The sequence below is a fragment of the Triturus cristatus genome, chromosome 3_1 (genome assembly GCF_964204655.1).
Source record: "Triturus cristatus chromosome 3_1, aTriCri1.1, whole genome shotgun sequence".
Lineage (NCBI taxonomy): Eukaryota > Metazoa > Chordata > Amphibia > Caudata > Salamandridae > Triturus > Triturus cristatus.
In genome coordinates, this window is record NC_140583.1 from 239853566 (window position 1) to 239872754 (window position 19189).

General features: G+C 43.7%; 1 protein-coding gene across 1 annotated transcript in view; it reads left to right on the forward strand.

The window, feature by feature from the left end:
- Positions 1-17822, forward strand: part of LOC146859999 (cysteine repeat modular protein 2-like) — a 648096-nt gene extending 630274 nt beyond the window's left edge. Inside the window, exon 16 of the mRNA XM_085643761.1 lies at positions 15810-17822. Coding sequence (XP_085499887.1) covers positions 15810-16240 — 431 coding nt within the window. The 3' untranslated portion in view covers positions 16241-17822. The remainder of the gene's footprint in view (positions 1-15809) is intronic.
- Positions 17823-19189: the final 1367 nt, after the last annotated feature.

Sequence of the window (19189 nt, forward strand, 5' to 3'; positions counted from 1 at the left end):
CTCTCTGTGTATGGGGCATTAGCATCCTATTACTTTTTTCTGATTTGATTAGGGCCTTTGCTACCATGAGCAGCTATTATGCATTTTTTTATTTCCCTCTAGGTTCCACTTAACATTCCCAGTGTAAGCCTTTGTTGCTCTGACCCTTGTTCTCCGGGTTCTTCTATTTGAACTGTCTATAACCAACCAATCTCAAGCTCTAATCTATAATAACTAGAAACTGCAACAACTCCATCATCCCTTCTACGGCGTCATAAAGATCAGAGGTACCATGGCCATAGTGAGCAAAGCTCAGTGTTGCTCTTCAAAGCTGTATAAAAGCATTACTAGAAGGGATGTTGTTTTTTGTGTGACTTTTTGGGTGATTGTAGTACTCAGGTACATAGTGTAATTTGCAATTATTCTTAAAGGGATAAATTAGTGGGCCATCATATATATGTCATAATTGGAGCTCAGAGAAGCATAGGGTACTGATGTCTGAACCACTGTGTAAGCTGTCCCTAAACAGAGGTCTAGGGAGCACCATACTGCTCCCCTCACGACCCTATCAAGCTAACCTTGACTATCTTCAATATGATATGGTCTTAGAGACCGGTGTAGACTGCAGGAGCCACCGGTCTCAAGGCGAATTCAAGAGAAGGCTCTGTTTTTGTCAAAGAGCTTTCTGTGAGACTGACCCTACGCTTCTGCAGAATCTGTTGCTTAGGTGCATTCCAGGGTACAGCTGCCTGGCTCTCTTTCTCTGCTGCACCACGATGTACAGGGCGGGTGAGTGCATTCTCCAGTGTTGCACCAGCACTTTTGGGCCCTCTGACTGTTAGCCTCATGGTGGGCTGGTATTCTTTCAGAAAGGCACTTAAGACCCATGACTTTGGATGAGTTCTTTGTTGCAGCTGCTCGTCACTTCTAAAGCCCTGAAGCCTCCGGGCGTTAGTTTTGTAGCATCGCGCTACAAAGAAGCACAGACACCTTTATGGTTTACCAGGAGCTTTATTCTCTAACCTCTTGTCCCTATCTGGTCCCTTCACTAACTGCCCTATCCCCTCGTAACTCCTCCTCTTCCCCTGCCCTCTGGCTCCGCCCTCACCAGCTACTAGACTGCTGGCTCTATTACATCTCCCCTTTTCTTCATAAAAGAACAGAGCAACAGTGCTCTAGTCCATCTCTTCGATGAGTCTCTTGGGTGGCTGGATATCGCGCCGTGTCCGCAACAATGTGTTCCCAGTGGACACGCTCGGCACGGACTCACTCTGCTGACCTCTGCCCCCCGTATCACTAGGATCAGGTTCTTCAGGTGCTGAAGTGTCAGTCAGACTCACCTCAGGTCCTTTTGTGTCTCGCAAATACCTCTTGACGTGAGATATGTTCCAGGGGATTCTGCATCGTTCGGATTCCGCCGTCAGCATCGTGTCTTTGTGCTGAATGGTTGCTAATGGCTCGTCATGGACTTGAGGATTAGTTTTTTCCTGCTGCTCCTGGCTCGCACAGACATGATCACATTCATGCAAGGATGGAGACCTCGCCCTCCTCTTGGCCTTGGCATACGGTTTCAGTCTATCCTTGTCAGGCTTGTCAGTCCCAGCTAGTTCCTGGTGCATGTGATTTGGCGATACCGCTTGCAGAGCACCTTCCCTTCTCAGGAACTGATTTCCCACTGTCCGCCCTAGCATGAGGGTCGCAGGACATTGTCCGGTGGTTGAGTGGGGAGTTGTCCTGTAGGCTCTGAGAGCTTCGTTCAGAGCTGCTTGCATTTCTCCCCTCCCTGCAGTGACTTGCTGCAATGTCATTTTGAGCGTAGTCACAAACCTTTCCATGGGGCCATTCGCTTGTGGCCAAAGTGGTGACACTGTGCGGTGCTCAAAGTCCATGTATTTCGCGAAAGCACTGAACTAGTGACCATTGAATGGCGACCCATTGTCAGTTTTGACTTCCTTGGGAATACCCCATGTTGCAAATATCTCGTATAACACCTTGAGGGTGCAGGAAGCACTTGTAGACGATGTTATTTGTGCAATGGGAAATTGTGAATATTCGTCAATGATGACGACCACATATGTTCCAGACTGCAGCGGTCCATGGAAGTCTAGGGTAACTTCTTGCCACGCTCCACTGGGTAGGGTGGTCATTTGTAGTGGTGCCGGTGGATCGCTTTTGCTAGTCAACTGACAGGGGTGGCAATCTTTCAAGATGGTGTCTTTGGCGGTGACTTCCTGAATGGCGTCCATGTACTTCCCATCAATCAATTGTTTGGATCCTGACGACGGCAGAGGGTGGCGGGACGTGTGGTCAGTCGTGTTCTCCGCCTTCCCCGGTTTGGGAGGTGATTTGGGAGGCTTGCTAGCACAGTTCTTACTGTTATTGACTGTGAATAAGACTTCCACCAGATGCAGACGCTCCGCAGTGGGGAGGCTAAGTAGGCAGTCGGCTTCCGGCCCTTTGATGACATGTATGACTGCCGGTATGGTGATGCCATCACGGGTGAGGGTTGTGTGGAATTTGCCCAGACAGGGGAGTGGTGTTTTGGACATCCACGTGAAAACACGGACCGGTGCGAAAGTTAGTGAGGGCTTCGGGACCATTTTCTCATATTCCGTACTTGGAATATAGTTCAGCGAGGCTCCGCTATCCCATATGAATTTGGTGTCGTGATTCCCCACTCTAATATCTAGGCGTGGATACTTCTTCAGTTGCTCAGGGTCTGCAATCAGGTTCAAGTGTTCCACCGTGTAGATCGAGTCTTTGGAGGAAGATGATCTCGAGTCCCACGATGGGGATCGGCGTCCCCAACGTGACCGGCATGATTCCCGGCTGGAATGTGATGAGCCTGAGGACCGCATAAGTTCTCCTTGAACAGCTCGTGCGTGATGTTTCCGAGTGTCTGAGCGGGATGACCTCGTCGGTTCACTCCGCCTGTGTCGGTGGTAGTCCCCACACATTGCCTCGAAGTGATTGGACCGCCCACATTTCCTGCACCGTTGGCCTATGGCCGGACAGGTGTCCACATGGGGGTAGTCACGTCCACACCGGTAACATCGCTTCGTCCTTTCTGTCTTCCCATCTCTACGCCTGAGCTCCCTTCTCCCATCCTCCGGACGCCGTTGATGAGATGACGTGCTATGCCTCCAGTTGTTCTCTGACGAATATTTCCTTCTGCCACTCGGGCATTCTTGCACGCGGTGCGCTTGCTCATGGCTGATGTTGTGACCTGTTTCAATGGTGGCAGCGTGTTCCTCCGCTTGATCATATATGCGGGTCATGTCTTCAATCTCTTCTAACTCATGGGGTTTCCTCAGTAACCGCCGCCTAAGTGTCTCTGAGTGACAACCTGTTATAATTTGCGATTTGATGGCAGCGTCAGGCGAGAACGTTTCGAACTCGCAGTATCTCGACAGCCGTCGCAACCTAGTGATGAACGCACACATCGTCTCCTCCTTTCCTTGGCGAGCTTGATGGAATGCATGGCGCTCATAATCGACATTTCTTTTGTGAAGGAATTTTTTGTTCAGTGCGTCCCGCACATCGTCATACGTCCCTGTTTCAGCAGGCGGAAGATCCTTTATTATTCTGCTTATTTCTCGGCCTGCGAGATTACGAAGGGCAATTAACTTCTCTTCGTCTTCCGTCACCTTGGATCCCTCAATATAGTCCTCGAAATCCTCTAACCACTCCTGCCACTTGGGGCCCATGCTCCCTCCTGTGGTCACGGTCAGATATTCCGGGGCTCGCAGGTGCGATCCTCCCACAGCCAGGGGCTTCCGTCGTGGTGATGTTGCCATTTCCTCGTTGTCTTCTTTCCACTTCCTTGATGAGTCTAGTTCCGTGATGTGCTCTCGCCAATGCTTGTTTATTTATTCGTGCCAATGCTTGTTTATTTATTCGTGCCAATGCTTGTTTATTCCTCCTTGTCACTGCTTGCTCGTTTGTACGTGCCACTGCTAGCTTGCTCTTGTCAATGCTTGTTTATTTCCTCTTGCCAGTGCCTGTTTATTTCATTTTATCAATGCTTGTTTATTTGTGTTTGCCAGTGCTTACTTGCTCTCGCCAATGCTTGTTTAGGCTCCTGTGTGCCTGACTCCAAGATGGCCGCTCTCCTAAAATCAAGGGATCTGTCTCAAGAGCCTGCCTGACTCCAAGATGGCCGCCGTCACTGCAGACACACGAGGTTTCTTCTCGTAACTCATTCAGCCCTCATCATTCTGGACTCACCAGCGGGCATCTGTGGCAGGTGGCACACCTCAAATTCTGCTCCTCCCTCGCAGCGACCACTCAGGTGAGGTCGGGGTGGGCTCCCGCCTCCGTCTGCAGCTTCCCGCTTTTCTGTTGCGCCGAGCATGCCAAAACTCACGCATCGGGCGTGAGATTAGCCGGCAACAACGATTCTCAGCTCCCGTTTTACCGCGCTCAACGGCGCTTGCTGGCAGGCTTCTAGAGACAGCGTCTCCAACGTCGAGGCACCTTTTCTTGGCTCTGGGACACGAGGCAGGGTCGGGGTGGGCTCCCGACTCCTGTGTTCACCGGTGGTATTCGGATGACACGCGTCCAGCGTGGATCACACTGCAAGGTGATCGATCACTTCAAGCAGGTCCGATTCCTCACCACACTCCTGGGCTCTATAATGGCGTGGGCTTATTCATCCCACCCTCGTCGCCAGTTGTAGCATCGCGCTACAAAGAAGCACAGACACCTTTATGGTTTACCAGGAGCTTTATTCTCTAACCTCTTGTCCCTATCTGGTCCCTTCACTAACTGCCCTATCCCCTCGTAACTCCTCCTCTTCCCCTGCCCTCTGGCTCCGCCCTCACCAGCTACTAGACTGCTGGCTCTATTACATCTTTGTGCTCTACAAGATCCCATTTAATCCACTCTCAAACACCCGCAGCCAGAAGGACTGTGCCCCACACCCAGATCTAATGTAGAACTGATGCGCCACTCACTGCACCGGAAATGCTACTTCTGTGAGGCAAGGAAGGGTCTCTTTGTCAAGGGGTTCACTGCAAAGTTGATCGAGAGAGAGGGAGTTCCAGGCTCCTGCCATCAGCACTCTTGTAAAGAGAGCTCCGTAAGTCGCAGGGAGGCCCCTCACGTTTTGTTACCTCACTGTTAACCCCGCGGGGGTCTCTCCACGGGCTTCCGTAGTTGTGACGTTACCAGTAGATATTATCTCTTTACTTTATCCAACACTAAGTAAACCCCACACAAGCCCGCGCCCAGGCCGCCACTCAAAGTTCCGGCATTGCCCGGCACTTGGAGGATGAAGGCCCGCCCATCCCTGCGGTTCATACAATTGTCTTTTCTACTGTCCTACACGAAAAAGCTAACAAAAGCATGACTTGCTGACAGAAGTAACAAAAAGAGACGGCAGCTGGGGTCATGGCCCTCACCTAACTCATAACCAGCCCACACCTTGAAAATCCGCTTTGTACATGTCTTGTAAATGGGAAAATGGCATTTTCATATCCGTCAAACTCTCCTCCCTCGAAACTCGGGGCAGCTCGCAATGGTCTTTACCCCGCCTCCATCGTGCGAGGGCCGTGCAGCATGGTGAAAGGTAGGCGCCAGAACCAGCCATGACATTATTATAACCCGCAATTACACAGACAGAAATAGCAAGCAATGGAGTGCTTACTGCTCAAGAAATATGTAATAACACTGAACCTCCACCATAAAGCGGCATCATTCTTAACATTTTGTGAATGAGTGCTTTGCAGAGTGATAGCTGGCACACCTACCTGAGCCTGACTGTTCCCAGCACCTGCAGTTTCACCAAACACCCTCGATAGAGAAACCATTCACTCTGCTCAGGTAAACTCTGAAGACCCTTTTTTTTCTAATGCGGATCCCTTTTCTCTTTGCTGTTTTAAAGCCGAGAGTTGCAGTCTGCTTGTCCTTTGGACTAGGCGCTGGGAAGCCCCTTTGCTGGGGCAGCTATGCGCTTTACAAATTTCATAGCATTGAAATAAGGAATTCAAGGGGCCTAGGAGGTAAGATGGGAGGCTCAGTCAAAATCTTATTGCTGTAATTTCCTTATCTCCCCTCTAGGACTTCCCACCCTACCCTTGGTCTGCCTGCACAATATATTGTGCTTTTTGGGAAAAGATATCTTTCTATGACTTTATCAATGTGATGAGAATCTGGTATTTTAGATTTTTTTTTACTACTACACCCTTCCATCTAAATGAGCATTGTTATCTCTAATCGGACGTCAATACAATCCCACACAGCTCGAGGGATGTGGATATCCTGAGAGGGGTCTAAAGCATCTCTGTCTGGGAACTGCATGGATATACTTCTGTTAAGTGGTGGGAATAGGGGGCACAGACAATGTATTATCTCAGGCCAGAGTAGGTCCATCCCGGGCCTGGGACATGCATAATACCCTTAAAATGCTTGTAAACGAGTTGTAATTATAGCATAACATTAGGCATGCATTTGTAAAGCTCACTGCCATGGAAATTAGGGGTTTATTGTTACCGAACTCATTGGTACTGATTTTATCAACTTAGGAAGGATACAAGGCTGAATGGACCCACAGGGATTCGTGAAGTTATTCAAATTAGCCAAGCATTAACCAAACCCTTGTAAGTTGTTTAGGAATAGAAATTCACAAAATCCTCAGGGCACGTCTGTAGAGTGATATTTAATATCGTGAGCATCAATTTGCGAAGATAAAACAAACTATCGGGCGAGCATATTTCATATAAAAAAAACTTTAAATCAAGGTGATGGAGAAAAACCTAATAATAAAAAAGCTCACAAAGCCCGAAACTGTATAAGGGCATCTAGACCAAGCCACAAATACACAAGATCGAAACCATAAAGAAACACCTGGGCCGTGTATGTCAAACCCTTCTCTCATTGCCGTCAGTACTTAAGTAAAGCCCTCAAAGACCAAAGGGGTGACTACTATCTCACACATCTAGCCAAATACATGCATCACCATAGTGATATTTCTTCCAAGGGGGGTACCTTCAACAAAAAGTACAGTTAGGAGCCTGTCAAAATTGATCCTCTTGAAATATGCTTGCACAATAGTTTGTTTTATCTTCACGAATTGATGCTCACGAAGTCACCATCATTGACTATAGGTCCACCATGTGCATGCCTTTGCACTTGCACATTGCGTCACGTTTATATTTAAATTGGGCTTGTGCACACCAGTTGTATGTATGGTGTCACAATGGCCATTGTTTATTTATTGTTTACTCAGCCTTGAGAAAGTCGCGGTACGATTTCCCAGTTTGTGTGACAAAACATGTGTTGGCTGATCAGAAAGAAAGAATAAAGGAAAGAGAAGATTTCTGAAACTGTGTGTATTATTTGTGTATACTTGCATTGATATTTAATATCACTCTATAGACGTGTGCTGAGGATTTTGTGAATTTCTATGTTTGCTTTGGCCACAACTTTGAGGGGAGGTTGGTGGTTCTCCTCACCTTACAACACCGTAACTCAATACTATCCTGAACTGATAGATGTGCAATTGTTCCTAAGGCGCCGTATAACCTATAACTATACCACTGTCTATTAAATTTGTTGAAGAATAGGTCTGTAAATATTTTAAGTGTTTGTTATCCTGAGACCTTGATGGTTGTACCCTATGGTATCAACAACTTGTCAAGACCTCCATTCTCCATAAAAGTAAATAGAATATTGTGCAGGGCGTAATATGTTATTTATAAGGCTCCCTGTTTTCCGTTTTTACTGATTGTTACAGATAAATACAGACAGAAAACCATTTATTATCCTGTCTGTATTTATTTTTGAATGTGGATAAATATGGACATTGGGTTGTTTTTGAGTGATTCTATATGCTGTCAATCATTACAGCCAGGACAATAGCTATGTGGATTGACAGGCAAGGGGATTAAAAAAATAGGGATTTTAGTAAAGCAGTAGATTTGCATAACCTTGATACTAAAATTAACATGTTTTCTTACAAGTCACAACTGAGTGTGCATATATCATTTAAACCTGTCAGATGTTCAGGCACGAGTGCACATTAACTGGTTAAATAAATGCAGAAATATACACATTTTAGGTCAATTTTTCACAAAACCTTAAAAAAATATGGATAAATACAGGTAAAATTATCAAAAAATAAATATGGACAAATACAGACGGAAATGACAAAATTATAAATAACATAAAACTGGGAGCCCTAGTTATCTATTACCATGGTTAAATATAAGGAAGGATTATTGACTCACAGAAGGTGGAATCCCTAATGTGGCTTGTGATGTTCCTGCATATCTGTATGCATTGTTTATGCCATACAGACCTTCTGTGTATTGGGGATATGCAAAGGTATTTCATCAGAACCAGAGCTGTTTCATTTAATAGATTCATAGTGTGAGTAGTACAAACATGACATTTGACCATTGCACTGTTGTAATAAATGTCTAAACACAAATATCACACCCATATTATCACCGGACAATATGATTGATTGTTTCTATAAAGCTGTTACCACTGATCTTTACAAACCTAACCCTAGTTAAATTGTCCTTAAATCTGACAGGGACATGTTGTAGCCTGTCCTCAAGTTGTAAACCCCTCCAACTGCAAAGTGTATTTGCCTTTTAATGTCAGACCGGCAAATACAGCTCCAAAAAAAATGTTCTCCTTACACGTTTCAGAGCTCGGAGGCTCCTTCGTCAGAGGATGGCAGCTGGAAAAACTGAATTACTTGCAAGTACCAATGCCAGTGCTTTAAATGGGCCAGTACTCACCGGTACTGAGTACCGGCACTTATTCCCCCCCCTCCAAGAGTACCGGCACTTCTCCGTTATTAAATAGAGTACCGGTACTCACTGTCACACAAAGTCATGTGAGCATGCATCGCATTTCTACACTGCGGCGCATGCTCCCATATTGGTGATTTCACAAGGAGAGCAGTGACGCCATGGCGCCAAAGCAGAGCAACGTGTGACCCAGGCGCACAACGCCCATTGGACTCAAAGGCCTTCGCCACCCCCACCCCCCCTCGTGTGTTGCAGCCCGGGATGAGACAGTTTCCCGGGTACAAACAGAGCGGCACCCGAGTACTTCACAGGTCTTTAAAAGACCTTTTGCTCGTTAACGAGGCTTTGATGTTTTTCACTCCTTAGAGCCCCTGCACCTCCACTCTACCTTTTGCTTGAAGAATCAGACACCCCACCCCACACGAAATTTGCCTCTAGTTGTGCCTCAGGTGTGACCTCCCCCGCCAGGAAGCTATGCGGCGGGAAGAAAGGGAAGCTCTTTAAAAATCCCAATTTGCTCTGGCTTTCCCTTTCTTCTGTGCGAAAAAGACGGAGAGGATAGCATAGCAGCTGGCGGGTGAAAAAGGGGACAACTGAGGAGAGCTTTCAGAAGTGAAGGGGTATAAGCACAGTCAGCTAAGTAAATCGAGGGGTTATCTGAGAAAGAAGAAAGGGGCAAGCAAAGATATTTGAGAATACACTGCAGGCGTGGGGCAGTGGCAGGGCCGGCTTTAGGGCGGTGCGACCGGTGCCACCGCACCGGGTGCTGGCTTCCTGGGGGCGCCCTGTTTGAAAGTTTATTATGGTTTTGAAGCACCTGCTGCAGCGTTTCTTTCGGCCTGCAATTACCAGGCCTTACATAAATGTCAAGAAAACTCGTGTGATTAATTATCTTCCTGGAGAGAGATCAGTATTTTGTATAGTTGAGGTTTTGACTTATGTGAAGTTAGTGCAGAGGGTTAATGTGCCTGCTGCAAAGAACGTGTACCAAATAGATTACAGAGTGCGTATGATGTACACAGATCAGCAGGTTACTGCTTTGAAAAGAGACATCCTTTTGTTACTTGCAATTTATAACTTAAAGTCCTAATATAGGATAGTGAGCTATTAACTTTCATCCCAGAACTGCATACACACTGCAAAGTATACATTATTAGAACATCGATTAATGTTGCAAAAAGGGTTAATTTGGCTAGAAATCGATTCTTATTATTAAAGAAAACTCCCAACTATGCTATTTCTTTTTCGACTCTGCGTTTGTGCTTCTCCACACCAAGCACTCTTAAACTATACTGCCTACCAGTATGAGTGACATGTGACTCCTACACTTTCAGTCCTTTGGCTTAAGTAACATTTCCTATACACTGATTTACACTCGTATGATTGATTGTCTCTGTGTAATGTGTGTGTGATGCAAAGTGCTCGGACTCCCTACACTGGTATGAGTGGCGCTATACAACTAATTCAATGCATCTGAAAGAGTGTGGTTATGGTGACTTGGTCACTGTTAAAGGGTGCTTGTGAGAGAATCCGTGGTGGAGGTGGTCATTGGGGGGGGGGGGCGCCAACAAACATTGTCGCACAGGGCGCCACCAGCACTAAAGCCGGCCCTGGGCAGTGGGTTTAAAATAAAGCACCTGATGGATGAGATGGGGATCATCTGATGAGAGTCGGGGGTGGGTAGGTGTCCCAAGAAAGCCAAGGCTTTCGAGAATGACACAGGTCGGTGGAAGGGGCCTGTTGTGTGAGGACAGAGCGACAGCTACAGTGGCAGAGACTGGTATTTTAAATGGGGGAGGGGTATCCCAGAAAAGCAAGAGAAGGAATTTGATGAGATGAACAAGGGGACATTTAAGATGAAAGGTGGCATGACCACCTGAAAATGTAAAGAGACAAATGGGGCATCAGAGGGGACATGGGGCTAAGTAAGTAAGGGCTAGGGACATCAGAGGGTAGAGGTAGGAGAGTATCTCGTCATCCAAAAGAGTGTTATCTACAGCGGGGCGGCAGCTGAATAGAAAAATAATTTTATGGGGAAAGTGGTATTTTTAAGTCGTGTTTTTTTTTTTAGCAGCTAATATAAAGTTTACCATAATGTGACTCATTTTTTTGTAAGAAAGTTAAACAATGAAAGGCTCAACAAACAATCATAAGAATTCAGATCGCATACTTGGAGGAAGAATGGATTTAGCAAAATACTTAAACACAGTATAGACCTTACTAGGGCACACTGGAAGGGGAAGAATAATGTGCACGGAGTTAAAAATACGCATTTACCAGAAAACACTGAATGTAGCTAACAATATAAGCATTCAAACACGACTAAGACATGACATCCCATGGCTTGGTGAACGTTTCTCATTCATTTCTATGATGTAAGATCACACTTTGATTTGCTTCCAGAATGCTTGTGTCTGATATCAAGCATTTCTCAGAAACGAGGCCTATTCCAGATTGTCAAGTACGCTTTTTTGCTGTCATACACATGCTCAGTCACACTTTTTGGTATTTCTTTGTTGTTTAAACCCGATAAGTACTACTCTCCAAACAAAAGCGCTTCAACACCCCATCAGGGGTAACAAGCGCTATATAAATTCAAACCTTTTTCCCTCTTCTATCTCTCTGCTATCCATCTGAATCCAAATAACTGACTAACCTATCCACCACTCAAATTACTTTCAGATTTTCACTATACTAATGCAACACTAATCCTTCTTGGGTTCCGGAGTAGTGCACTACTCGCTGAAAAAGCGCTTTGACGCCTCGTCAGGGGTAGTAAGCGCTATATAAATGCAATTACAATACAATACAATACCTTCAGTGTGGGTGGATTTGGCCAACTTCTACAAGCACTTGATGGGAAGTGTTACAGTGGTTAAGGTGTTTTTTTGGGGGTTTCTGAATATTGTTAAGGAGGCTAATGGGCAGAGAGTTGCCTCCATTCAGGTGGGTGAGGACCAGGGCTTCGACTGACACCGACATCTGGAAGGAAGGATGTCTGGAGGCAGAGCTCTTACAATACCGGGACAGGCCCATATCCAGTTACCTGCCACAGATGCAGAAATTACTAGATTCCCCAAACAGTGAATGTTACTAACATCCTACAATAATCACAAACGGGGAATTTCTGTTTTATTTCTGCATGTCAAAGACTCTCTGCCTTCGGGGAGGGACACTTACATCCAGCCCTTCACCTCCTTTTATAGCGAATTGATGCAAATTCGCATAACTTTCTGGGGAAAATAACTGCAGTTTTCAGCTAAATAAAGTAAAACCATCTATTTTAGGTGTGGTTTATCTTTCATTTGCTGCCTTCTTCTGGATGCACACCCAGCACTCCCGCTTGGGAGTTCTGCAACCACAGAGTGCCACTAGTGTGTTGTGACAAAAGTATAATATGAAAATGGATTTCCATCCATGTAAAATTAGTGAATTGGCAAAGTCGTACACAGACAACTGTAAATATTGTCCCAAGAATGTAGTTGTCATTTCAGATGTGGCCAGAGGGCTAGACCCCTCAGGCCAGGCATGGAGCTTAAGAACCACCCACACTACTACATGCCAGGACACATGTTCCCGCACTGGACGGAGGGATCAAGCAGAGAAGTCAAAAGAAGGAAGGATCGTGGTTAGCCGGGGAATCGCAGGCATGTGTTTCCTGCTGCAATGCTGCGGAGGCATCCATAAGTGTGCGGCTGTGAGCAGTACAGAGATATGAACGAGAAGTGCCAAATGTCTGCCCCTCCCAATGCCCCTCCCAATTTCCACTACAGCAGCTTAGAAATCTGTAGGGTTCCGCTGCGCTATGAGGTGCACCAGACTGGTCATCACCAGTTGACACAACTGCTGGCTGTATCTGGTATTCATGAAAAAAGTGAGCCACGTAGTAGGAGTGGGAGCACCAGGGAACCCAAAGCACCCTATTGAGGAAGCCAAGCCTTGGACTTGAGGTGAAGGAGCAGGCCTAAGGGAAGGTTTGAGCATCAAACACATGTGGGTACAGGGTGCCTCCCATATCAGAAACCGTGGCTACAGCAGGCCTGCTGACCACCATCATCAGTGACACTGTGGTCATATGTACATGGTTATATGTGCCTCCATCCCTTTACTAGCCCCTCAGAATTTTGGACTAGATTTATCTGGGTGGCACAGTATCTGAAAGTGAATGAAAGGGTGAAATATTATTGCTCTGTAACCCAGATAACTTTCTTCTCCCAGGATCACTAGCATGACAACTGATGGCTTCCTTTCATCCGATGCGAGTCAAAGTTGCATTTTAGGATGTAGTCTTTTTTCCTTTAATTAATTTTCATTAAAACAAGTCTCTGCACCTTTTAATGTTTTGTTTAATATACAGGTGCCTCTGACAAAAAGGGAAACCTGATAGATACCTTTCAATAGTCTGTCAACTAGTACAACTTAATACATGCAAGGGCATCAACAATAAATTGCAGAGGGAAGCAATTTGTCATCATTCAAAAATTCTTGAGCCCTTCAAATGTTTTTCATTAGACCCACCCTTAGTCCCGCCTCTAGCCCCGCCTCCTTGCCACGCCCCCAGCTCGATCTGATGAGTACCTGCACTTTTTTTTCCCCATTTAAAGCACTGCCAATGACTGCATGCAATCTGTATTGAACTACACGTACCAGCATGCTGAAACCGGAAACTCACCTGAGAGACCCAGGAGGGGCCTTGAAAACATTGCATGCAGTCAATGGTACTTGCGAGTAATTAAGTTCTATCAGCTGCCATCCTCTGACGAAGGAGCCTCCGAGCTCTGAAACGAAGGAGAGAAAAAAATTTGGAGCTGTATTTGCCGGATTGACATTAAAAGGCTTTAAAGTACTTTGCAGTTGGAGGAGGCGTTCTTGCATCAGGGCAACTTGGTTTTTGGATTAAATGCACGGCAGCCTGGCCGTGAAGGACGACACACCCCTGGAGCTGAGAAGGGGGTTTCAGAGGTTTCGGAGGCTTCGGAGCCTCTGGCACAGCAAAGGTCACATAATAAAACCGGAGACTCTGTTCCGGAGCCCACTGGGGCTGATGTTAATATTTTAAAAAGGACACTGAATCAAACTGAGCCCACTGTGGTAATACAACTCGATGTATTGAACTACATGAACCAGCATGCTGAAACCGGAAACTCACCTGAGAGACCCAGGAGGGGCCTTAAAAAGATTGCATGCAGTCAATGGTAATTGCGAGTAATTCAGTTTTATCCGCTGCCATCCTCTGACGAAGGAGCCTCTGAGCTCTGAAACGCGTAAGGAGAACATTTGTTTCGGAGCTGTATTTCCCGGTTTGACATTAAAAGGCTTTAAAGCACTTTGCAGTTGGAGGCGTTCTTGCATCAGGGCAACTTGGTTTTTGGATATATATATCTATATATAGATATATATATCTATATATAGATATATATCTATATATATATATTATATATATATATATATCTTGCTATAATCTACAAGGAACCCATCAAATGCACAACATCCACAGATAACACAACCCCATTTATGCAAACATGATAACTAACTTGAAACATTATTGTTGACTTACTGTTCAACTATGATGCCTTGCATCACTTGGGATTGAGTGCTGACAAAACCAACTGAAAAATAGAAAGTACAGATGTGAAAGCAAGCTTTTTTTACTGCAGCGTCCATTTTTTATTTTTTTACTGCATGATTTTTCCAGTGCCCCGTGGAAAACAAGCCTTTGCCAAACCAATAGTTTGACATTTGTAGAACGTGCTCATGCTCAATCCACATGCAATACAAACCACAAATCTATTGGCTTTGGCAATTTTTGTTAAAAGTTTCACCAACCGGTGACTCCAACTGGTTCTCAAAATCTTGGTCTCTTTCATTCTCTCTTAAGAGTCTATTTGCAATTTTGTCTCCTCATTTCACCTGCCCCAAAAATTGCAAAGAAAGTGTAGCTAGCAGTAGCCTCTTCAACTGCAGGTCTTTCCTTTTATTGGCTAAATTAATCTCACTTGCAGCTTTGGTATACTCTTTCATTGGATAATGTCTTGAGAATACATGCTCCTAATCATCTAAAATATTGTGTGGCATGATATGATGCTCAATCTCCTTCACCTTCCCACTATTGCACATTAAATAGGGCTGTTACTCTGTCCACATTTTTGTACTCACATTGAACTATTTGAACGGTTCTACAACTCACTTAAAGTAAGGCAGCCGGTATTATTCTACTGTCCGATTCACAAAGTCTTCTGATAACTTGTGGCTTGATAAATTTGAGTCATACTCCCTGAATAAATTATGAAACCAAAACATCCCGTGGAGCCATTAACAAATCCTTCATTTAAATCGGTTCTTTCATACACCAATATTCTGTAAGGCTAATTACAGATGTTCATTCTCTGGAATACCATATCTTTATCACTAAGAAAATAGTGTTGTGTTTGGATTCCAAGGCACCTAGAAGACTTGACTTTCTGTAGTCACTGTTTTTTTTAGCTCAGGTGACCTGAAATCATCTTCAAGTCTCTGGGCTTGATAAGACTGAGCACCATGAAATTCTGTTCATGGATTCAGGTTCTCAAACCTAACCTTTTCTCTGTGAAAGTCAACAAGTGTATATTGACAGGAAACATCTATCCTGTAATACCGTCGCATTTTTTGCCCTTCATATACTGTGGTGTTAAGTAGGACATGCTATAAACACAACTCAGCATTCCTTGATATAATAACATAGATGAGCAGGAACATAAAGAAACAAGCTAATTTGCGTAGCTGATATTTTCACTGTTATGTGCACTAAAGAAAGAGTGCATGCTATCCTCATGCACAAACTATGATTGGAGCCTTTTAATGGGGCAAAAGAGAGCCTTAAGAGGGCATTTCAATTTCTGATTGAATTGGAGTAGACTTCTACTAATACGTGTGAGCATTATTAAAAACTAAGGCTTTTTATCAAGACTCAACTTCTTCAACCATGAGTTTTTCAACTCTACAAATGCATTTTTATATTATCACCAGTGTCTCTTGATGTAGCCTTTGCTCTGTAAATAATACTGTTTTTTCTCCTTTGGTCCTTTTCAGCATTATGTCCGAATGTCTCTCAGACTGAAACGAAAAAGGCAGCCTTGGAAAAGAGTTACATGCCGACGTCAAAAACTACCATACCACCGCTAGATTTCTCAACCATATTACCAGTTCTCGGGACCTTGTTTCTTGTTTTGGTGATGGGAGGGCTCATTTTACAGAAAGCCAGATCTAAAAAGAAGTTTTGCTGGAATCAGAGTTACGACAGATTGAACGGCAATTCGCGAGTGATCCCGGTCTACGAACATGTTGAAGACCAGGTGGTCATGACACAAGGAAATGATGCCGGGGACGAAAGCCCAGATGAATGTGATGTAGTGTACAGTAGCAGAGATGGTAGAGTGTTCAGAAAATACTGTTTCAAAGTAAATGATGATGAAGACGGCAATGAGGATGAGCGCACATGTTTGAATAAGGCAAAATGTTAGTCTACTAGCACATATACTCAATTTGCTGCTGACACACTGCTCTCCATTGAATGACTGTAAAGAGCTGGAGCAATGGAAACACATGATCACCAGGGTCACTTAGGTCCCTATGATACACAGTTGTAGTGTTATACACACTAGTTTTAGTTTGAATATCCATTTTGGCATAGTTTTGTTGCGCATATTACTGTATTGGGAATACGTTCCCAACCAACTCCGAAGAGAGAGACTGTAAAAGGATTTTACACCTAAATACTAATCTTAAATACACTTGATTTTAACCTCTTACATGCAGGCCATTGTTAATGAAGGGAATCATTTAGAAAGAGCTGCCTCCTTCCATTTTCTGCTGGACCACTTGATCGTATTCGATAGCAGATCTCTACCCATTTCAAGATGATTCTTGATCCTATGAGGGTCATAATCTCATCTCAATTACTATATCATGCTATGACCCAGACTAGTATCGGAGTTAACAAGTTCTGATTAACCCACAGATTCATAAACATATTCACAAAAAACTATTATAACATCATTAAGATCAATTTTGCAGGAACAATTTAAAGGGCTGGAGACTTGAAAGCCAAAGATTTATTAAAGAGAGCCTTTTTATCAGACCAGCTTGTGGAAGCATAGGAAAGTCCTCTGAAGTGGTAGTAGGGGGATGATATGTACATTTTCTCATGTAGCACATGTAATTCCCTCAAGGGTTGAAACCTCTTGGACTCTTGTAGTGCTTTACAAGCAAGAGCTCCATTCTCACCATTTATTTACGAGCGAAATTGATCTCACCTACCTCTCCGCTTTGACCATCCACTGTCCAGTTTCTGTGAGTCACGCGGTGAACATTGCTTGTGCAAGGCGCGCGGTATGCTCAGTTCCCATGCGATATTGGGATATTTCCAGCCAAACCAACTCTCCCTTGAGAGAAAGCTATGTATTCTGAATATAAAAAAATGTAAATTACGTGAGCTACACGTAGCCAAATTAGAATGTATGGGAGATTATACTACTACAATAAAAACGAAGTTTGTGCCTACCATGAAATGTAAGTAGTGTCACCCTTCACTATGCCATGAAGTAGCTGCACAGCTCTTATTAGACAGCACTGAACTAAATAAATACAAATATGACAGTCACAAGAGGTTAAACTTGATAGATTCTGAAATTTTAAGCAGAGAAATGTAGCTCTTGGGGGCACTATATTACGAGTTTAATGTGAAGCATTATAAAAAGACAATCTTTTGTGAGGTCTTACGTTGTTATGTGGATAAAAAGTTTCGATTTTACTCCATCAGATCAGATTACTTTGTTGCCTGTGTGACATTAGCAGAACCGCTGCACATCTTTCTAAATAATTATGACAAATGCCTCCAAATCTCAGTGAAGCTTTCTTGAGAAACTGTTGTAATTTTTAAATAGTTCAGAGAATCCCTTTATTATGCGGGCGGCTGTAAACCTGGAAACACCGATAATGGAACTGGATGCACCAGGGATGTAAATCACATTAAAAACAGACATTGTTTTTAAGGCAGAGCCTTTAAACTTGTGTACTTTAAACAATAAACCATGTTAAAAACAATACTGCTTAATTGTATATTGATCACCTATTCTCTTCCAGAATTATTCAGAGTGTATTTTCTCAGCTATCATTTTAATCAAATAAAATAAGGTCGCCGATGGTAACTTTAGTTGTTTTGGAATTGTGATGGATTTGCAGCGGGTTTTTTAGTGTCCTCCGCATGTAATGAAGAAAAACAGTTAGGGGTCAAATGTGTTATAACCACTTTCTTAGGCAGATGGTACTGACCATTTAAGGCAGTGAGATTCCCACATTGCACTCTGGTGAACTCTCTTTTTTCACTCTATTTCTGTGATGGCAACTATTTCTAGCTGCTTCCAAACCAAAATGGGATGTCAACTCAGTGCTCTCAAGTACTAGCAAGAGGTAAACGTTCCAGGCAAAGGGAGGCCTAGGATAATAAAAGTAATGTACAAACAAAGTGTGGGTGGAGTGAGTCTAGGGAATGAATATCTGTGTGGAGTTGCTGGATTAGAGCTTTATCAACTTAACAATGAGACTGAAGGAAGTATATTTGAGTGTGCATATTCAGGTGGTGGAAAGTAATGACTCTGTGAGGACGGAAGACGCAAGTTTGGAAAAGTGTTTGATAATTATAGGTTGAGAGGTCGATCAACTAACTCTGTAGAACTAGAAAAGGGTTGCGATCTCACTTAAAAAAAAAAGCACGGTGGCTCATTAAACAAGGTCTTCGTAAACATACCTTGCTGCTTACTTACACTTACAGGAATTCAGAGATGGATTCCTGGCAGGTAACTTGATTAACTACTACTATAAGGCATGGTTTGACTAGGAAGATTCTGAGCGCCTTCAAAATAGGTATTCACAAACTAAAATACAACCACTTTCCACCCGGGAAATAGTTGGCACAGCACAAAATTGCCACCCTTTATATGTCACTAATACTTAACAGATACAAGGCATGAGTGTGCACTTGGCACGTTTCTTGAGTGGTTTAACAGATTAATATGTGTTGAACTTGACATCATTACTAAAGAGTGCATTCACTGTAAGATTAGAGAATGTACTCGTATTATGTGTTGTAACTGAATCTAATGAGAAATTAATAAACTATACTTACTTAGTAGATAATGCACTTTCTATATAGATGAAATTCGACTTTCTTAATGAGTGCTTTAATAACTTGAATTACATTTATTGATTAGAAAACTACATAGAAACCATCCTCATAGACGTCGAATGCAATTTCACTTAAAACGCTGTTTTGTAATGTGTGGATTCATATTTTATATATGTGATTTAAATGTAGTTCTTAACAAAACTTACACATGATTGTTTTAAAGTCTTACTGAATGTTTCATGTAATGTGAATCTAATGCACTAGAAACTTATATTAATTTGTATTT